The 19,417-nt window shown below is 41.1% G+C and overlaps 1 protein-coding gene across 1 annotated transcript in view; it reads left to right on the top strand.

Moving 5' to 3' along the window:
- Positions 1-16,268: 16,268 nt before the first annotated feature.
- LOC308364023 (protein unc-13 homolog A) overlaps positions 16,269-19,417 on the top strand; it is a gene marked incomplete at both ends in the record, with an annotated part of 101,345 nt that continues 98,196 nt past the window's right edge. The window contains one exon of the mRNA XM_080836962.1: positions 16,269-16,290. Within this exon, the coding sequence (XP_080693088.1) occupies positions 16,269-16,290 (22 nt within the window). The remainder of the gene's footprint in view (positions 16,291-19,417) is intronic.

Raw genomic sequence — 19,417 nt, 5'->3', positions numbered from 1 at the left:
GTGCGTCATAACTTGGTTTAGTCTTGGCCGAGCTCTCCTGAACACTCAATTCACATAATTGCTTTAATTGCAATAAACAATGAAACGGATTTGTCTCAAGGCGAGAAACCATATAGGCCAATATAATCCCCACCTGTTTACACCCCTTCTAAAGTTGTATTGTTCTTATAGACTAGACCTGCTGGGCCCTATCTGTCGTAGCCCGTTCAGTGAGTTACCAAGATCATTTTCAGGATGAGATAATATAAGTCCCTCCTTTCCATCATTTATTTAAAAGACCTTCTCGAGCCATTTACTGCAAACACCACAGCCGAACATTGACTGGCCTGCGCTTTTTTGCGATTGTTACATTTTTGGAAGTGTCGGCGATGCTGAGAACAAAGCACTCATAATCATATGACAGTGTTATCAGTACACCATAGCATATCATTATTGTAGAAAATTATTCAAGTGGATAGAATACAGAGAAATACACACAATTTCTTTTCACTGCTCCAATTTATTGCAGTTCTGCAGCATTTAGTCATTTAACAGACGCTATTATTCAAAGCGACTTACAAGGAAATATAAAACTACACTTAATAAGGAGGTAAAGGGAATCAACAACTTTGCAACTACTAACCGACAGTGTGATAGTATCTTGATTTATACCATATATTTGAAGACTCAGTCGTGGATTTGTCAGTCATGATCCAGGTTTATTCTTGAAAAATGATGGCCACCATTGTGAGACAGAGGCTTGAAGTTACACACTCACTCACAGCGTCTCACCTAAGCTTATCTGCCTATTCCTTTAAGTACAGGCTGTTATATACATAATGTTTAGGGGTGTAGCCATCTATTCAAATAGGCCAGGGGTTTTCAACCGGTGGTCCGCGGCGGTATTGCAGGGGGTCCGCGATTCAATTATTATTTTTTTTTTTTAATATAATAATTATTTGCTTTGATATTTCAACACATTTCCAGATTACTCTTGAAAATTTCTGAAATAAGAAAAATATGTCTGAAATAATATAAAGGTTATTCACGCAGCCTTGCAGCCTTGCACCTATCCAGTCTATGGTAGCCTGTGCTTTGCTGACGTTAATGCATTGTGTGATTTTCATATGACTTAAGTTCTGGATAAGTTGCCAGACCGAATTTCCAGAGCTTGCTGCAAAAGCAATGAGGTGTATTTTGCAAACTTTCAAACTACCTGTGTGGGAGCATTTTTTTGTGTGTACTTGAAGAAAAAGTACAGGGCAAGAGAATGATATGAGACTCTCGCTGTCTACCATTTCGCCACGAATAGACAGGCTGTGTGGACTTCACCATGCCCAGATATTACACTGACAGGTCTCCCCTCTCCCCACACATGCACGAACGAACGCACACACGCACGCGCGCAGGCACATCAGTGGGCCGCGGATTACTTTCTAGTCAGAATGGTGGTCCCTGGGACAAAACCAGTTGAAAACCCCTGAAATAGGCCATGGCTGCAGACTCTTTGTCTTGACCCGGAGGGAGAAGGGGTTTCTCACCTCCGTCCACAGGTCCAACCAAAGAGTCCTCACCCAGGAATGCTTACATGCTAATAAAAGTAACATTTATACTAGGTATAAATAAGAAGGAATTATTGACTATGGCATATCCTTATTAACTATGAATACCGGTCCCTTCAAGCACTACCCACTGTACCAGATCACACTTGCCGTAATCTATACATACAAAGATATCCCCCATACACAGCTTTTTGTATTGCTCTCGCAGCGGTGGTGGTGTTGGATTTTGCCATGATTATGGTGTTGTATTCTTCATAAGTGTTCATGGTCATCTCCTGCTCGCCAGGGGAGAAAAAAAGAGGCTTTTTCTTTGAGTTTAGTACCAGTGGACCGTTACAAAAAAAATCATGGTGTTCTCTGGTCCAGGTTTGTTTCAGTGCAGACTCCCAGTCCCTGAATCAGTGCAGACTCCCAGTCCTGAATCAGCGCTATACCACAGTCTCAGCTCTTTGTGTAGAAAGTGATCGACAGTTATCGACACTGCCCCCTTTTGAAGTAGGACGTAAGTTTAGCCTGGTTCAAATTAATGACATGGTTAGACCACGGATAAGCGGTCAACGACCCGATATATCCTGTTCTCAATCATCTCGGTAATTCAAACGGGCTAATAGGACAATTGATCGACTTAACTTAAGCACTCATGACGAATACACCCCTGAGATAATTTTGTATATTTCTGAGAATCAGGCCAGTTTTTCTTAGCGTGGTATAACCAGACCCAAAGCCGAAAACTGAGTTGGGAGCAAATAGCAATAGTTAGGCAGGGCAAGTTTTGTTAACCTTATATAAATATCATGGCCTGTTCAGCACTCCTAGAGGATAAAGGCAGTAGTGCGCCATCTTACTGGTTGGTAAACTTATCATTCATCAGAAATTGTAGACCTACCTGACTGAAAACATGTAGGGTATGCCTACGATGCCTGAACACCACTGCAACAAGCAAACCAATCATTATTGCCTTGTCTTGCCTAGTTGTCAAGAGATGTCAAAAGAAATGGTTGAATAAATAGCTACCACAACTGGTTGTTTTTACCAGTCACAGCTGCAAGCCAATATGCAGTAATTCGCAAGGCTTAAAGTCTACATAGGATGTGTCCCATGTGTGTGTGCGGTGGTGTGTGTGTGTGTCATGTGTGTGGGGTTTTCTGTGTTATGAATGTAACCGCAGTAAAAGGAGCTCAGTGCATTTTCAAAGCGTAAACGCATCATTTAACCCTCTGTCATCTGATTGTGTGTGTGTGTGTGTGTGCATGCGTTTGTTTGTGTGTGCATGCCTGTGTGTGTGTGTGTGTGTGCGCGTGTCTGTGTGTGTGTGTGTGCATGCGTGTATGATTGTGTTCATGCGGGTATGTGTGTGTGTGCATGTCTGTGTGTGCATGCTTGTGTGTGTGTGTGAGTGTGTGCATGAGGGTATGTGTGTGTGTGTGCATGCGGGTATGTGTGTGTGTGTGCATGCTGTCATGTGTGTGTGTGTGTGTGTGTGTGTGTGTGTGTGTGTGTGCATGCGGGTGTGTGTGTGCATGCGGGTATGTGTGTGTGTGTGTGTGTGTGTGTGTGTGTGTGTGAGTGTGTGCATGCGGGTATGTGTGTGTGTGTGCATGCGGGCATGTGTGTGTGTGTGTGTGTGTGTGTGTGTGTGTGTGCATGCGGGTATGTGTGTGTGTGTGTGTGTGCATGCGGGTATGTGTGTGTGTGTGTGTGTGTTTGTGTGTGCATGGGGGTATGTGTGTGTGTGTGTGCATGCGGGTATGTGTGTGTGTGTGTGTGTGTGTGTGTGCATGCGGGTATGTGCGTAATTGTGTGCATGCGGGTATGTGTGTGTGTGTGTGTGTGTGTGTGTGTGTGTGCATGCCGGTACGTGTGTGTGTGTGTGTGTGAGTGCGTGCATACGGGTATGTGTGTGTATGCTCTTTCTCATGGGCACTTATTGTATTATACTTATATTACTTCATTAGTCATTATTTGCAGCAAAAAAAATCTGATTTAAAATGTATTATCACTTCACCCATAGGGAGTGTGTGTGCGTGTGCATGTGTGTATGTGCGTGTGCATGTGCATACATGTGTGTAAGTGCGTGTGCATGCTTGTGTGTGTATGTGCATGGGAAGAAGGTTCGCCTACTGCACTACAGTAGCTTATATACCTGAGGTCTTCTGCCTGATGAGGTACCATAGAGTACAGAAACATAGACCAGATGAGGTACCATATAGACTACATGAGGTACCATGAGTATGTGAGGTAACATAGACTACATGATGTACTATATAGACTATGTGATGTCCTATATAGACTAGGTAGCATAGACTAGATAGATAGATAGATACTTTATTGATCCAGAGGGAAATGAAGGTCATCCAGTAGCTTATACACTTAACTTAACTCACAAACATACATACATGAATCACAGTAAAAACAATAAAAACAATACACATAGGGAGAACATGTACACAGGGAGGGGGTGTTTGCAGGTACAGGATACATATGGCCCTATATAACAGTGTGCATTAATTGTGACAGTGTTGAAAGTAGTGGAGAGTAGTGCAAGGAGTGCAAAGAGTGTTAATGTACATGTGTGGATAGTGCAAATAAAGTACTGTGCTTGTGTGTGTGAGGATAGTGCAAAGTGATATCTATCTATAAATCCAGGAATCTCTGTGTGTCAGGGTGTCAGTCTGTCTAGGGCGTATCTCACTGACGGTAGTTACGTTAGTTATGAGATTTCGCATGTAGCTTACGCATGTCATGAACCTGTGCATCCTTGATTTTGAAGATTTTTGAATTTATAGTTCGCGAGATATTTGTATTTTACCGTTTCCCGTAGGAAACAATGGGTTATCGTTTCCCGTCCCGTCGGCACTATGGGTAGTGACGTCACAATCAAACAATATACGCCTAGCAGTATTAAACTATCCTGAATTGTTTACAGATGGAGGGGGGCCAAGATGGCGTCGTCGCGGGTATATATGAATACCCGAGCTCGTTGAGAAACTTCCTCTGAAGTGGCCAACAACTTATAATTGAACAATAATTTTGTGAAAAACACACGTGTGGTATATTTATTTAATTGCAGATACTTTGAGTTGAGTATATGGGCAGAACAGTTAAGAGAAAGGGGAAAAGAAAGCAGGAAAATACAATGCTGCAGGATCCCCAGGAATTGACACCTGCAGCTAGTGCTAGCTCCAGTGTTGTAAATTCCACTATGGATTCAGGTGAAGTAAATTCTGGTTTGATTCGAGTCCAACCTTTGACGGAGTAACTGAAGTAATCGAGCCAGACACCCCAAATAAACCATTCAGCAAGAAAACAAAACGGGATGAAAACGCAAAGCGTGATGTAGCTGGTAACAGTGAAGGTATATTGGACGTTATGGCTGCTATCCGTGAACTCTCAGCGAAACATGATGCAACCTTCCATAAGATCACAACAATTGAAAAGACAACGCAGGCTACCTCCAGAGAAATCGAAAATCTCTCTATAAAGGTGAAACAACTGGTGGTCGATGTGAGTGAAAATAAGAAGGAGTTGCACCGAATGGAAAGCGAGATTCAACATTTGAAAAAGGAAAACAGCTCTCTAAAAATAACCTTGGATGAATCCCGCCGTTACAGCCGGAAAGCAGGCATGAGAATCACTCACCTTTCAGCGAAATTCGCCGTTTTGAAAACAAAATAGGTGACCTACGTGAATCGTGTAGATTCGATGAGTTTTGTTTTTGTGTGTGTGTGTGTGTGGGGGGGGGGTTGGACATATTTTTCATATTCAGATGACATGTACATTTGTACTGAACTAGTGCTGGAGGCGGCAAGGTGCTCAGTGTTGCCAGATTGTAAATTGCGTATCATATCAAAGGCTCAAAATGATCGTATTTGGAGGATAATGAATTATATCTGTCAACACTGGGAAAGTTTGACCAATGACAGAGCTCGCGCAAGAAGGTGGAACGTAAGTCATACCCTTTCCAAAACGTGTAAAGACGTAATAACTCGTTTGTGAAAGACCCAGAGAAACAATAATATCCGACGAGGCAAAATCCCGGACAATTTTGGAATCCCTGCTGGACGCATTTTTTTTGTGTGACCGTAATGTTAGCATATAAAACGTTAAAACATGTGTTCGGTAACTTAACGGGATGATTCATTTCAAGGGGCATAACCTTCAGATACAAGTATGAAAAAGTTAGCAATGATGTGATTAGCCTGGTTACGAGACGGCTACGGTGTGAATAACTGATGGAGTAAGATAATTTTGCTACATTAACTCAAACGCCACGGAGACTCCCTGTTCTAACTTTGAATCGCTCTGTTGGGGCAAAGTGACCATTGCAAAGGTGTTTGACTACAGACTGTTAACGTAGCAAATAATTCCTACTATTTCAGCCAGTCAACCTACAAGCCTTGCAGGTATAAAACAAATCATGACGTCAGATGACCATTTTCAGTCTCGTTACCATAAACAAGACCCAATACAGTGCAACCCTGAGCACTGACATGATAAGCACTTTGGTGACAAGAAAGGTGAGCATGGCTGCAAAGGGGACTCTTGTCACATGGAAGGCGTCAGTGATGCTCTGCTCAAAAAGGCCAAGTCACCAAGCTATGAGGCAAAGCAGTCAAGAGCAAGTGCCACTGGAAGTAGATAGGTGGATACTTTAATAGGAGCTTAACATATATTTAAATATATATATATACAGTTATTCAACATAATAAATCAGCGGCGAAAAAAACAATAGAATCATATTTTCTTGACAAGAATTCCATAAATGAAAAGAGATCCTTACATTTTGCATCATTTAGTACTTCTAAAGAATATATGATTGTATTGTTTTTTTCGCCGCTGATTTATTATGTTGAATAACTGGATGATGCGAGTGCATGGAAATATTAATGCGACGGGCCTCGCCAGTAAAATGTATTGAAATCTGAATTACATAACATTGTATTGGCTGTCAATCATGATGGAAGAGTAGACAAGTTAAGTTACGGCATCTCTCGTGGGGGCTATGCATTAAACCATTTGTGGTGCCCTTACCACATTGTGCCTCATATAGGCCTACTGTAAATGATAGACCCAGTGACAGGCTGGCATGAAATGGCTTGCATAATACTAAGTAAGGAGGCCAAAATCATTTTTGACTCATGGCTGAAGCTAAGTTTCTCCAGCTCTCCCCAGGTTGGAAAAAAAGCATCTCAAACTGCATCAGATTGACGCTTTAAAATATGCAATATTTAAATTTTACTTACAGTGGGGGGGGGGGGGGGGGGCACGCCCCCGGACCCCCCCTAGAGGGGTAATATCCTCCTCACCTTTTTCACCCCTGACCCGTTTTCATGCCTGGGAAAGGTTTTCTGAAACTACATGGTTTGGAGGAATCTAATGAGGAACGTGAGAACGAGAGTTATAGAGATTCTACAACAGGTGGCACCCGAAATCCGTGACGGTCTACATGCAGGAGTTGATATTGTTCACCGGCTTGGAGCTAAACAAGATAGAAAGAACAGGGCCCTGTTCGGCGTACGACTGAAGCTAAGATAATTTATTTAGCTCGCAACTGGAGATTAACTAGCTCGCTAAATGAGAACAGGCCAAACCGGTCTGGCGACGGGCGCTAATTTATTTTAACCTCAAGTTAATTTATCTCGTCAGCTAAATTGCGCGTGCACGTCTTGCTTCAAAAGGCAAGAAAGGTCGATCCCCAAAACCATGATTTTTTTGAAAGGTATAATGGTCTAAACTCAAAGAAAAAGACTATTTTTTTTCTCCGATAACGCAGGATATGATCATGAACGCGTTATGAAGAATTCAAGACCATAATCATGTCAAAATTCAACACTCCCGTGGCTACCACAGCAATATAAGAAACTGTCTATAAGAGGTATAATACGTGACATCTTCTCACCAAATGATATGGTACTATGGTGCAGTGGGTTAAGCGTCTGGTTTGCATGCTATAGATCACTGGTTCGACTCCCCTCACCCTTGTAAGAATTGTAGTTTTAAATCGCTTTGAATAAAACCGTCTGCTAAATGACTAAATGTGAATGTATTAATAAGAGATTCAATACATTTAAGCAATGAAAAGAAATTGTGTCTATTTCTCTCTTCTTATCATGCACCCACCTCCACCACCATTCACTACCGCACAAACACTAGACACGTTTCCAAAACTAAACGTTTGCAATGATGTAAGTTAAAGTAGGTAAAACAACTTCAGCCAATATCTATTTGGGTTATGTGCTCAAATTTCCTGGGATCAAAGAAAACGTTAGTATTCATGTGCAAACTAAAAATCACGTCTCAGGCAGCCTGAGACGTGATTTTTAGTTTGCACATGAATACTAACGTTTACATGAAAGTTATTTCGGGTTTATCAACTGTATGTCTCAACTGTACTATCTACCACTGTCATATAATTATGAGTGCTTTGTTCTCCGCATCGCCGACATTACAAAAATGAAGGCTACCACTGGCAAGAAAGTGATGACATTCAATGTTTGACGGTGGTGTAGCCTATGCAATAAATGACTCGAGAAGGTCTTCTAAATTAATTATTCCTTGTCGGGTGGATCGGTAGCGCTCATACAAGAACTCATCATTATGGAAAAATGGATCTTCTTGGCGATCGCAAAGAACTCTTCCTACGCTAATCAAACTGACTCCTTGTCAATGGGATCCCTCCTTTTGGCGTGGGTATGGCAAGTTTAGCCAGCTAAACTTTGCTTAGCCTGCCCTGGAGCAGGCTAAGGCTAAGCGATTAATTACCATGGAAATTGAGCAAAAGTTGCTTCGCCGAATCCGCTAAAGTGGTGTTGTCTTTTTTTAGCCTGGAGTTTAGCTCGCTAAACCGCTTAGCGAGTGACGCCGAATAGTACCCAGGTCTATCATCATCCTCTTCGCAGTGCGGCGAATCCGAGACGCGGTCTGGCAAGCCGTCAGGAAATCCAAGTATCTTCAGGCTAAACATCTGACCATCACGGAACCTTTGCCTCCTGAGGACAGAGCCGCGAGGGAAAGACTCTGGCCATTAGTTAAGAAGGCACGAGAGGAGGGCAAGAAAGCGTCGTTTAAGAGCTCATATGCCCTTATTGACGGGAAGAAATACGACTTCTCAGATGTTGGGTAATGATCAAAAACAATTGCTAAAAATGATTCTCTATAGATTATATTTTACTATGAAGACGAACTCATAGAAGTGAACTTGATTTTTGTTTTATCCTTACAACTTCTGTGATATTTTCGCTGTAACTCAAGTTAAACTCATAATGGTTTTGCTCAGCTCCATTTTCTACCTTTTTTGTTAACCCTTTTTTATATAACTTCCACTGACTGTGTAAGGGACATTTAAATGAAGCACAGTATTATATACCAAGGGTTCCTGTTTTCTGACGCAGTTATTTAGTTTTACAATGGTATATTGGAATTCTCTATCTTTATTGAAAAATCCATTTTTATTTCATTTTTAGACTAGAAGTCTAATGAATCTGAGCATCTTCACACTGTGTTATAAAAATATAGTTGTTATCCACCTCTCCTTTGTAGGTGAGTTTGTAAGTTTTCAAAGTTCTTGTTAAGTGTTAACTGTTATCTTTCACTGTTATGGATTATGTTTTCAAGTCTTTGTCTATTTTGTCTTTAAATGTAAGAGGAATGCGTGATACTGTGAAGAGGAAAGCTTTATTTTTATTTTGTAAAAGAAGCGAGGCAGACAATGTAATGCTCCAAGAAACTCACTCAACTGAATTGGATGTCAAATTTTGGAGATCACAATGGGGAAATACTATACATTATAGTCATGGAAGTAATAACTCAGCAGGGGTTGCTATACTTTTACACAAATTCAAAGGTGAAGTGTTAGAAACAGTGAAATCCTCTGAAGGAAGATGGGTGATGATTGTCATAAAACAAGACAATGGCATTTTTATTGTATGTAATGTTTATGGATATAACTCACATTCGGCCAACAAAACTTTATTTGTCCAGATATCGAATAATGCTAAATTACTTCTTGACAAATATAGGGACTCCTATGTTATCTTTGGTGGTGACTTTAATGAATGTGTCGATTCTAGTGTTGACAGGTTCCCCCCTAGGTTGAGTCAGGGTCCTCTGGCAAATAATTTGATTTTTATCTTTGTGCTCCACTCTTTCTCTGGTTGACACATGGCGTTTTTTTAACCCTGATCTGATTGACTTCACCTGGTCAAATAAAAACTCAACACTTAAATCAAGAATTGATCTTTTTTTGATTTCCCAATCTGCTATTCATTTTGTAAAGGAAGTCTTGCATTCATTCGCACCACTGTCTGATCATAAGTTGATAACAATTAAACTGGGCAGCGAGCTGGACACTCCACTATTACGAGGCTATTGGAAGATGAATAATAACTTACTTAAAGATGAATACTTTAACAATAGTGTTAAAGACCTGATCGCTGAATTATTCTCTGACTTAAGTGAGGGATGTAAACAAAAATGGGAGTTCTTTAAATACAAAATACGATATATTGCCATTAAGAGATGTAAAATTATTAAAGCCACTAGAAATCAATTAGAGACAAAGTTACTTCAAAGAATAAATGAGTTGTCTAAGGAGAATATTACTGATGAAGAAAGGGTAGAAATTAAAAACATCAGCTTGCAACTTGACGAGTTATACTTGGATTTAGCTAAAGGGGCCTTTATAAGATCTAGGGCCAAATGGTTAGAGGAGGGCGAGAAAAACTCTAGTTATTTTTTTGCACTGGAAAAAAGGAATGGCCAAAGAAAAGCCTTGACTTCTCTTAATATAAATGGTACCAAATCTAATGACCCTATGTTAATTTCAGAATCTGTTGCAGATTTTTACAAAAATCTGTACTCTTCCCAATTTGATCCCAGTAACTGCAGTATATTCATTGAGAAAATAAGTAAAAATATTCCGATAATCGTTGACACTTACAAAGCAGTTTGTGATTCTAATATAACAGTTGCTGAAATAAAGAAAGCTCTCCATTCCATGAAAAAAGGTAAGGCTCCCGGAATTTGCGGACTTTCACCGGAGTTCTATGTACATTTTTGGGAATATATTCAGAATCCTTTGCTTTGTATGTATAAAGAATGTGTGGAGCAAAGGGAGATGACTACTACTATGAAACAAGGTATTATTTCACTCATCCCTAAACCAGGTAAAGACGCACTTTGTATTGAGAACTGGCGTCCAATTTCATTGTTAACGATTGACTATAAAATATTAGCCTTAGTATATGCAAATAGACTTAAAACTGGCCTTGGTGATATCATATCAGAAACACAGTCTGGCTTTATGAAAAATCGTCATATTTCAAACAATATAAGATTGGTGCTTGATCTTCTAGACTATGCTGATGCAGTGCAGTCACAGGCTCTTCTCCTTTTTCTAGACTTCTACAAGGCTTTTGATACTATTGAACATGCATTCCTTTTGAAGACTCTTAAATTATTTGGTTTTGGCGAAAAATTGCACAACTGGCAGATGACACAATTTTGTTTATGCAAGACAAAGATCAGTTGTCTTGCGCTTTAACTTTGGTTGAGCAATTCTCAAATGCCTCAGGTCTTAAGCTGAACGTTTCCAAATGTGAGATCCTACCTTTGCATGAATGTGATGACAACTTCATAAAGGATATTCCAGTAAAACATACTGTTAAATACCTTGGAATTCACATAACTAAGAATGTAACAGATAGACAGCAGTTAAACTACACAACAAAAATGGCCAAATCTAAAAGTATTTTTAACTCTTGGTTGCAGAGAGACTTATCTATGTTTGGTAGAACTCTTTTATCCAAGGCAGATGGTCTATCTCACTTTGTATATCCCTCCCTTTCTTTATTTATTAATAATAAATCGTTAAAAGAGATTAATAAAAATTTTCTGGACTTTATCTGGAAAAATAAACCTCATAAACTTAAGAAAGAGGTGCTCTCTGATTGCAAAGCCAAGGGAGGTTTAGATTTCTTGGATTTCACAGACACTGTTAATTCATTTAGAGTCGGCTGGATCAGGCGTTGTCTTATACATCTTAATTCCTTATGGTTTTTTATCCCCAATCATATAGTTAACCAGATGGGTGGTCTTTCTTTTGTTTTAAAATGTAACTATATCCCTACCAAATTACCTGTCATGTTGTCTAAATTTCACCAACAATGTCTTCTTGCATGGAAACTGTGCTTCATTCACAACTTCTCACCTCATAAAACACTAATTTGGAACAATGCAGATTAAAGTTAAAAATAAATCCCTATTTTTCTCTAGATGGTTTGAGAATGGCATTACTAATGTTATTTCTTTGTTTGATGGATCTGGCACTCTACTGACATACGAACAATTTCTGTCACGTCATGGCCTCCCAGTCCCATTTAGGGAATTTAACTCAGTCACTAAAGCTATCCCTAAGGGATTAATCCAACTTGTCAAAAGTCACCTTTCATTTGGTGTGGACAATGCAACACAGTATAATTTACTTTTGAATGGGATTGATGTGATGGACAGAAAGTGTGATAACAAACATATTCGCCAGATCTTTCAAATAAAAAAAAGAATAACACCTAGAGGGAAATTCTACTGGGGATCCTTGATTCAGCACATTAACTGGCAAAAAGCTTGGCTGTTACCCAGTAAATACTGTATCACAAATAAGATTAAAGAGGTTCACTTCAAAATACTACATAAAATATATCCAGTGAATGTCAATATAGCGAAATATGCTGACATAAGCTCTGCTTGTTCCTTTTGTAATAATGCAGATGAAACAATGTTGCATCTCTTTTTTGAGTGTGAGAAGACAAAAAGGTTTCTTAATGACCTAAATAATCATCTTTTTGAATTGTCATATTCCCTTACAGCAAATGATTTTCTCTTTTATTAAGATAACCCTGTGAACTACCCTTTGGAATTTGTTGTAAACTTTTTTACTTTGCATTCAAAATTTTTCCTCCACAAACAAAAATGGCTACAAGGACAGCCATCCTTCCATGTCTTTAAGCTAGAAATGGACTCACTTCTTAAATCTCTTCATTTGGTCAAAAATAACAAAAACAATGATAGACTCTTATGTCTCCTCCACACGGTTATTAAAGGATAATTATTTCTTTCCTCCTTGTTTTGTGATGTGCTTTTATTTTTTTTCCTGTTGTCATTGTTCATTATCATTTGTATATGAATGTTGTAATGTACTGCTATATTATTTTAATGTATGATATTCTTTATGTTGTTGTATTGTCAATAAGCATCAATAAAAAAAAAAAAAAAAAAAGTATTAAACTATCCTGCCTTCACTCAAAGTTCATAATAGCGTTGGATACGATAAGGAGGTCCGCATTCAAATTATTCTTGGTGAACAGATACAGACTTTTGCTCAGGTAATCTTAAGACAGTGATTGATTTCGTTTTGTTTATTTTTAAGCTTCTTTATATTAAGTTTCAAAGTAATGTCTAGAGTTGTACAGTCATCTAACAGACAGGGAATAGTAATCCATCAAAGTCTGTCTAGGGCGTATCTCTCTGACGGTAGTTACGTTAGTTATGATATTTCGCATGTAGCTTACGCATGTCATGAACCTGTGCATCCTTGATTTTGAAGATTTTTGAATTCATAGTTCGCGAGATATTTGTATTTTACCGTTTGCGGTAGGCACTGTAGTGAGGCACTATGTAGCGGACCCGCGCGACGTGAATGATGTCATAGTCATAGAACAGTCGTTGTCATAGATGTTACCCCAGCTGATGCGTATGGGCCTGGCATGTAACCAACTCTCATTACCATGTTAAGTAGTAATATTGTAGTTTGATGTATTTGTTAGCTTTCTATTCAATGTTGATGGTAAGCCTAGACCAGTGACCATGCGTTCATGCATCTACTGACGCAATGAGAGAGGTTTTCAGATGTGTCCTGATGTATCTGTTGTAATTCGTGTGTAGACTTTGTTTTCTCATCATTGCAATATTATAAACCTCAGTCTGCATTTACCCTGGCTGGGAGAGTCATTCGGAAGATACTGTGTGTGATCGCCTTTGCTCTGTGTTCATTAAACCTGTCAGAGTGTATGACTAAACGGCTGGGTGCCAATCAAAATCACAACGCAAGAGTGGCCGTTACAAATGGTAGCTTATATTGATAAGCCTCGGAGGCTTTCAGATTGTACATTGCTTTCCCATCTGTTGCTATGGAGTGAAATACGCGCAATTCTCGCTGTAAGTTATGTCGGGCCACGTCGTCATGTTATCCTCCCAGTTCTGCACTGAACAACAGCTAGCCTACACCTACGTCTGCTAACACTACAGAATGCATAATTCCTACGGGCACTGCACTAGTAAATAGTAAAGTAAAAGTAAAGTCTGCCCAAGGGGCTAGTATAGCCAGTAAAAAGATGGGGGGCAGACTGAGGTAAACTCATGCAAGGCAAGGCAAGGCAAGGCAAGGCAAGGCAAATTTATTTATAGAGCACATTTCGTACATTATGCAATTCAATGTGCTTTACATAAACAAACAGTAATAACATTTAAATTGAAACACAGTAAAAGAAACTTTTAGAAAAGAATAAAAATAAAAAATAAAATAAAAATAATTATGAAAATAAATAAATAAATAAAACATTAAAATCAATAAATTGCAGGTAAGAGACATTATGATTAGCAGCACTAAGAAGCAGCATACCGTAATAAATAGAGAATTTCACATATAGGCTAAAGAGAATAGGTTTGTTTTTAGTCTTGTCTTGAAACTGTCTATGGTGGGGGCAGTTTTGATGTGGTCTGGTAGTAGATTCCAAAGTTTTACTGCATAATACCTGAAGGCTGCTTGACCTTGTTTAGTTTTAACAGTAGGGGCCACCAACAAGATTCTATCCTGGGATCGGAGGGGTCTGGGAGGTACATACGGCTGGAGCATGTCCTTAAAATATAAAGGTCCAAACCCATGCATGGACTTAAAAACAAGTAGCATCACTTTAAAATCAATTCTGTGGCTAACTGGAAGCCAGTGAAGAGATTTCAGTATTGGAGTTATATGTTCTGTTCTCCTGGTTTTGGTAAGAACTCTAGCAGCCGCATTTTGTATTAGCTGGAGCTTTTTAATATGCTTTTTGGGGAGTCCAGTGAAAAGACTATTACAATAGTCAATTCTGCTGGAAATGAATGCATGGACAAGTTTTTCAAGATCAGCCTGTGACATGAAACCTCTTAGTTTTGAAATGTTTTTTAAATGGTAAAAGGCTGATTTAGAGATGGATTTTATATGTTGATTGAATGACAGGTCACTATCTAGAATGGCACCCAAATTTTTAACAATGGCCTTTGGTTTTAGTCCTTTGGTGTTAAGAAATTCACTGACCATCTCCCTCCCCCTCCCCTTCTGCGTGGCGTTGTACAGCTGTATGGCCCTGGGGACAAAGGACTTCCTCAGCCTGTCCGATGAGCATGACAGTGACAGGAGTCTGCCACTGAAAATGCTCCTCTGTCCATTGAAAGTACTGTACAGTGGGTGGTGGTCATTGTCCAAGATGGTCAGCAGCCTACTCAGGGTCGTTCTCTCCACCACTGTTGTTAGGCAGTCCAGTTCGGTGCCAACAACAGCTCCTGCCTTTCTCACTACATGAGGTAACATAGACTACATGAGGTAACATAGACTACATGATGTCCTATATAGACTTCATGAGGTTTGAGGTAACATAGACCACGTGAGGTAATATAATCTAGAGAGTCTGGTGCATCCTCGCTCTTCGGCCACTTGGTGGGAGGCTAGAGCTAATAGCACTCCGGCTCATCGCGGCAGGCAGCAGGCAGCTGGCGCAGTACAGAGGTTTGGTAACTCCGGAGAATGCACGTGTCAGGCTGTCAGTGATTGGCGATAGATGCTGATGGATCATTTGGATCAAATGGATCATTTTACGTAATTCCTAAGCACGCACAGGGGTAACATTAATGCGATGCAATTACGGGACCGACCGGTTTTCAACACGCCTTGGTCCCTGTTCTGTATTGCCAAATGCAGTAGTTTACTTGCCATTTACATCTGCTTATTCCCGGTAAATAATATTATAATGATCTGCATTTCATAAAATGGCAAAACTGTATCTTTACATGTGTGAACTTTCTCATCTCGTATCTTTTGGAAAAGCATTCAGGTCCCGATTGTCTCACTGGCGTCACCCTTGGATCGCCGACGGCCAACATAATGTGTCCTGTTTGTTAAATGTCACGCCGCTGACTTATGAATTGGTTTCCCTGTATGAGGCTGAGACCGTTTGTTATTCGCCGTGCGTTTTCCGGGAGCTCCTTTCAAGAAAAAAAAGAGTGGGAGGGAGAGAAACTCCGCCGCGGCGCGTGGTCATATGGCCCGTGGCTCCTGCTGCGTCTCATCAGCGTGACGTCACACTCTGAGCTGTCCGCGCCGCACTGGTGCTGAAACAAGATGGCTGAGCAGAGGCGAGCGGGGCGTTAAGGCGAGGCTGCCACACACACACCGTCCTGCGGAAGAGAGAGAGAGATAGGCGAGCAGCCGTAGCCTACGGGACGCGACGACACTGCTCACCTGCTGTCGAGCTGGTTTTGTGGCCGAGGGACGCGTATTAGGTTTTTTTTCTGTCTTTGAAAACGTGTCGGGTGTGAAGTGAACACTATCAAATCTCAGCACGTAGCTATCCCAGTCCCGAGTGGAGAGGCAGGGGGCCGGTAGAGGACAGCCTGCACAGCTCAAAGCTACTACAAGACATGTCACTGCTCTGTGTCGGGGGTAAGTAGAGAAAATAGCCTACCGAATCTCTGGCGCAAGGTGCTGGGCTCTCCGCCGTGCTGGTTGAATCTTTTGCTTGAGCGACTTGTCATCATTGAGCTTACAAGTGTTTCCTACAGATTCTGTAAAACGAAAGTAACTTACCACAGCTGTGTGCAGCATCAAACAAATGTAGCTTCATGTCACTAACCGAGTGGAATTTAGTGTACCAGTTGCTTTGTCCTTTGCTTAATCGGGCAGTTAGGAAGTTGCTGCTTGCTTGTATTATTATGATCATAAATATCATTATTGACATTATCATTTTCGTCGTAATTATTGTTGTTGTTGCCGTTGTTGTTTGATGTTGGTTGGTATGACATTTAAACCTCATTTATTTGAGAATCATATTTAGGGGGTGCTGTTTTTATTCTCATAAAATGTTTGACCTTATCTGTCAAAAAGCTCCGTTGAAATGACGAAGCTGTAGAAAATGGCAAAAGAAAGAGAAGACCGCGAGACACCCCGATGGAATACTGTAGCTTGGTTCACGTCTCCCCCGCTCGTGAGGGAATCCTGTGGGTGTGCGCTTGAGGTCGTGTTGTGCGTTACAATGACTATCCGCGCGCCGTCATTGAAGCGCCGTGGCCCCCTTCATTCTGTCCGTTCACGATGACAGCCTCCTGCTCACGCCAGGAAGCGCGCGTCCCCTCTGTTGACTGTCGATATGATTAACGAGGCAGTCAATGAAAATCAGATCATACGCGCGGGACTGCTGTGAATGCCCCCGTGGCTCGCTCATTCATGTATGTCACCCTACAGTGTGTGTTTGTCACGCCGTCGCCCCGCGGATGTCACCCCGCGTCACCTCACCGGAGGTGGCTGAGCCCGGTTGAGTACGTACCTCTATTAGTGATAGTGCTATTTATAGCTCGTCCGTTTTCTCTCCTCTGCATAAAGAATCCTGTTGTGACGTGGAACCATTATATCTCCACAGACCACTGTTTGCGCTCAAAGACGACTGTCTAACGATATGCTACAGAATATTGACATTGAAACCAGTGCATTCAGGCATTGGCATTCGTCCCCCTATCTCTCTCTCTCTCTCTGTCTCTCTCTCCCTTTCTCTTTCCCGTTCATTCTTTCTATCTATCTATCTATCTATGAATCCATCTGTTTATCTCTCTGTGGATGTGTGAGTGTGTGTGTGTGTGTGTGTGTGTGTGTGTGTGTGTGTGTGTGTGTGTGTGTGTGTGTGCGTGCCCACTTCTATGTGTGTGTTTGTGTCTTATTCTCCATATCCTCACTGCACCTGAGGCGCTCGATATTTTCCCCTCTGATTCACGGGGCAGTTTCTTTAAGCCATGGCAGGAAATGGCAAGTCTGAGAGGGAGAGAGAGAGAGAGAGAGAGAGAGAGAGAGAGGAAGAAAGAGAGAGGGGATTGAAAGACAGAAAGGTAGAGAGTGACATAGAGAATGTGACACCGACAAACACACACACACACACACAGAGTGAGAGGGGGGGGGGGGGGGGTTGGGGGGAGCATGACAGAGACAGAGGAGTCCCTCCCCTTCCTGTCTGCAGGTGAGCCGTGTCACTGGGTTAATAGTGTGTGCTCCTCCCATGTGTGCAGTGGAGGCTGATTTGTGTCTGGGTCGCGACACAGGGCCGTCACACACGTCTAAAGACCCCACATGGTCGTGAGTCACGGGGGCTGTTTCAGGCAGAGAGAGTGAGTGCCACAAATGTGCCCTTACATAAAAGCTTCCATTTTTAGTTGATGGTCTTCAAGGAATGTTTGTGTGTGTTAGGGCTTTGACTCCGAACTTCGAAATTCGAATATCAAAAAATAAATAAATATTGAACGAATATTAGGCAGCCCTTAATATTCGAACTTGTTATGGGCATTATTTTTTTGTAAATGTCTTTGCTTGAACGTTGTTTTCAATTCAGATTCCGAAGCTTTTTCAGGCATGAAGTTGTGTGAATCGCGAGATCGTTAGCAAGGCTGTCATTGGCAGTGGCGGTCCGTGCATTTCACGACTAGGCCTTTAGCGATGTCCTACACGACAGTTAAACTGAGTGAATCCACCTCTTAATACCATTATTATGACGCCATGGCTCTCGAGCCATATATTTATACAGAAAGGCAGTATAAGTGAGCATTGCATCACCTTAACATAGTCGAGTACAACAGACTTTATTAATATTTCCGGAGCATTTAAAATCAATACACCCGTATTAACAATTAAGAGTAGTAAACTCTCAGTTATATGATCGCTTGGATACATACAACTTCAAAATAAAAGGCGATTTTCAGGGATTAGTCTACAAAGTTTTTTTTAAGTCCACCGAAAGTAGCCTATGTGAGCTTTAACAAGTTTGTCCACTAAACATCGCATTGTCCCACCTGCAAAGCAATGGACCCTTCCGCAAACTCCGCCCCCCTTAGCAACGGTTGCTATATCAGTCAAGCATTCAGGTTTCCCAGGTTCTCAGCATTGGTATGAATGGCGTGGCAACATGTTTTCAACCGTGTCAATTTCAGCTCCACCCAAAGAAATCACAAGCATTTTTTGGAAAAACGGCAAGATCTCAGATCGAAGCAGGCAAAAGGGTCTGCAATATGCTTATATAGGCTACAACCACGACATTACATGCCAAATGCTAAGGCTAACAGGTTCATTCCAGCTATGTTTATTTGTTCTATTATCTACACAGTCGCCGCTACGCAAACATGTAAGGTGGTAAAACTGAATCGTATTTTAAGCAAGGGTTTTCTCACGTTTTCGATGCAGTGGGCAGATTTTAGCGACATAGCTTCTTGGAACAAAGTAGGTGCTTCTATTTACGTTGCTGACATTCAGCTGATGGGGGGTCGTCCACATTGTTTGATCCACAGCAGGCATTTCTCTCTCTGGGTCTTGGGTTTCGGAAGGGATAAAATGTTACCCCTCCCTCCAGCCTTTTTGGATATCGGCTGTCAGAATTACACACTCCATAAGCGCAATGTTTCATTTTCTCTTCTCGAGCAGACGTCTCTCTCATTGACTTCCATTCATCAAAATGGCTCGCTTGACTGAGGTACCGAGCTTAGTAACCGTTGCTATGCTATGATTGATCAGTTACCGTTTTGGGGAGTGGTCGCGG

Source organism: Sprattus sprattus, assembly GCF_963457725.1.
Source record: "Sprattus sprattus genome assembly, chromosome: 4".
Taxonomy (NCBI): Eukaryota; Metazoa; Chordata; class Actinopteri; order Clupeiformes; family Clupeidae; genus Sprattus; species Sprattus sprattus.
Note: the sequence above shows the minus strand (reverse complement) of the source record. Positions and strands in the feature narration are given on the sequence as shown.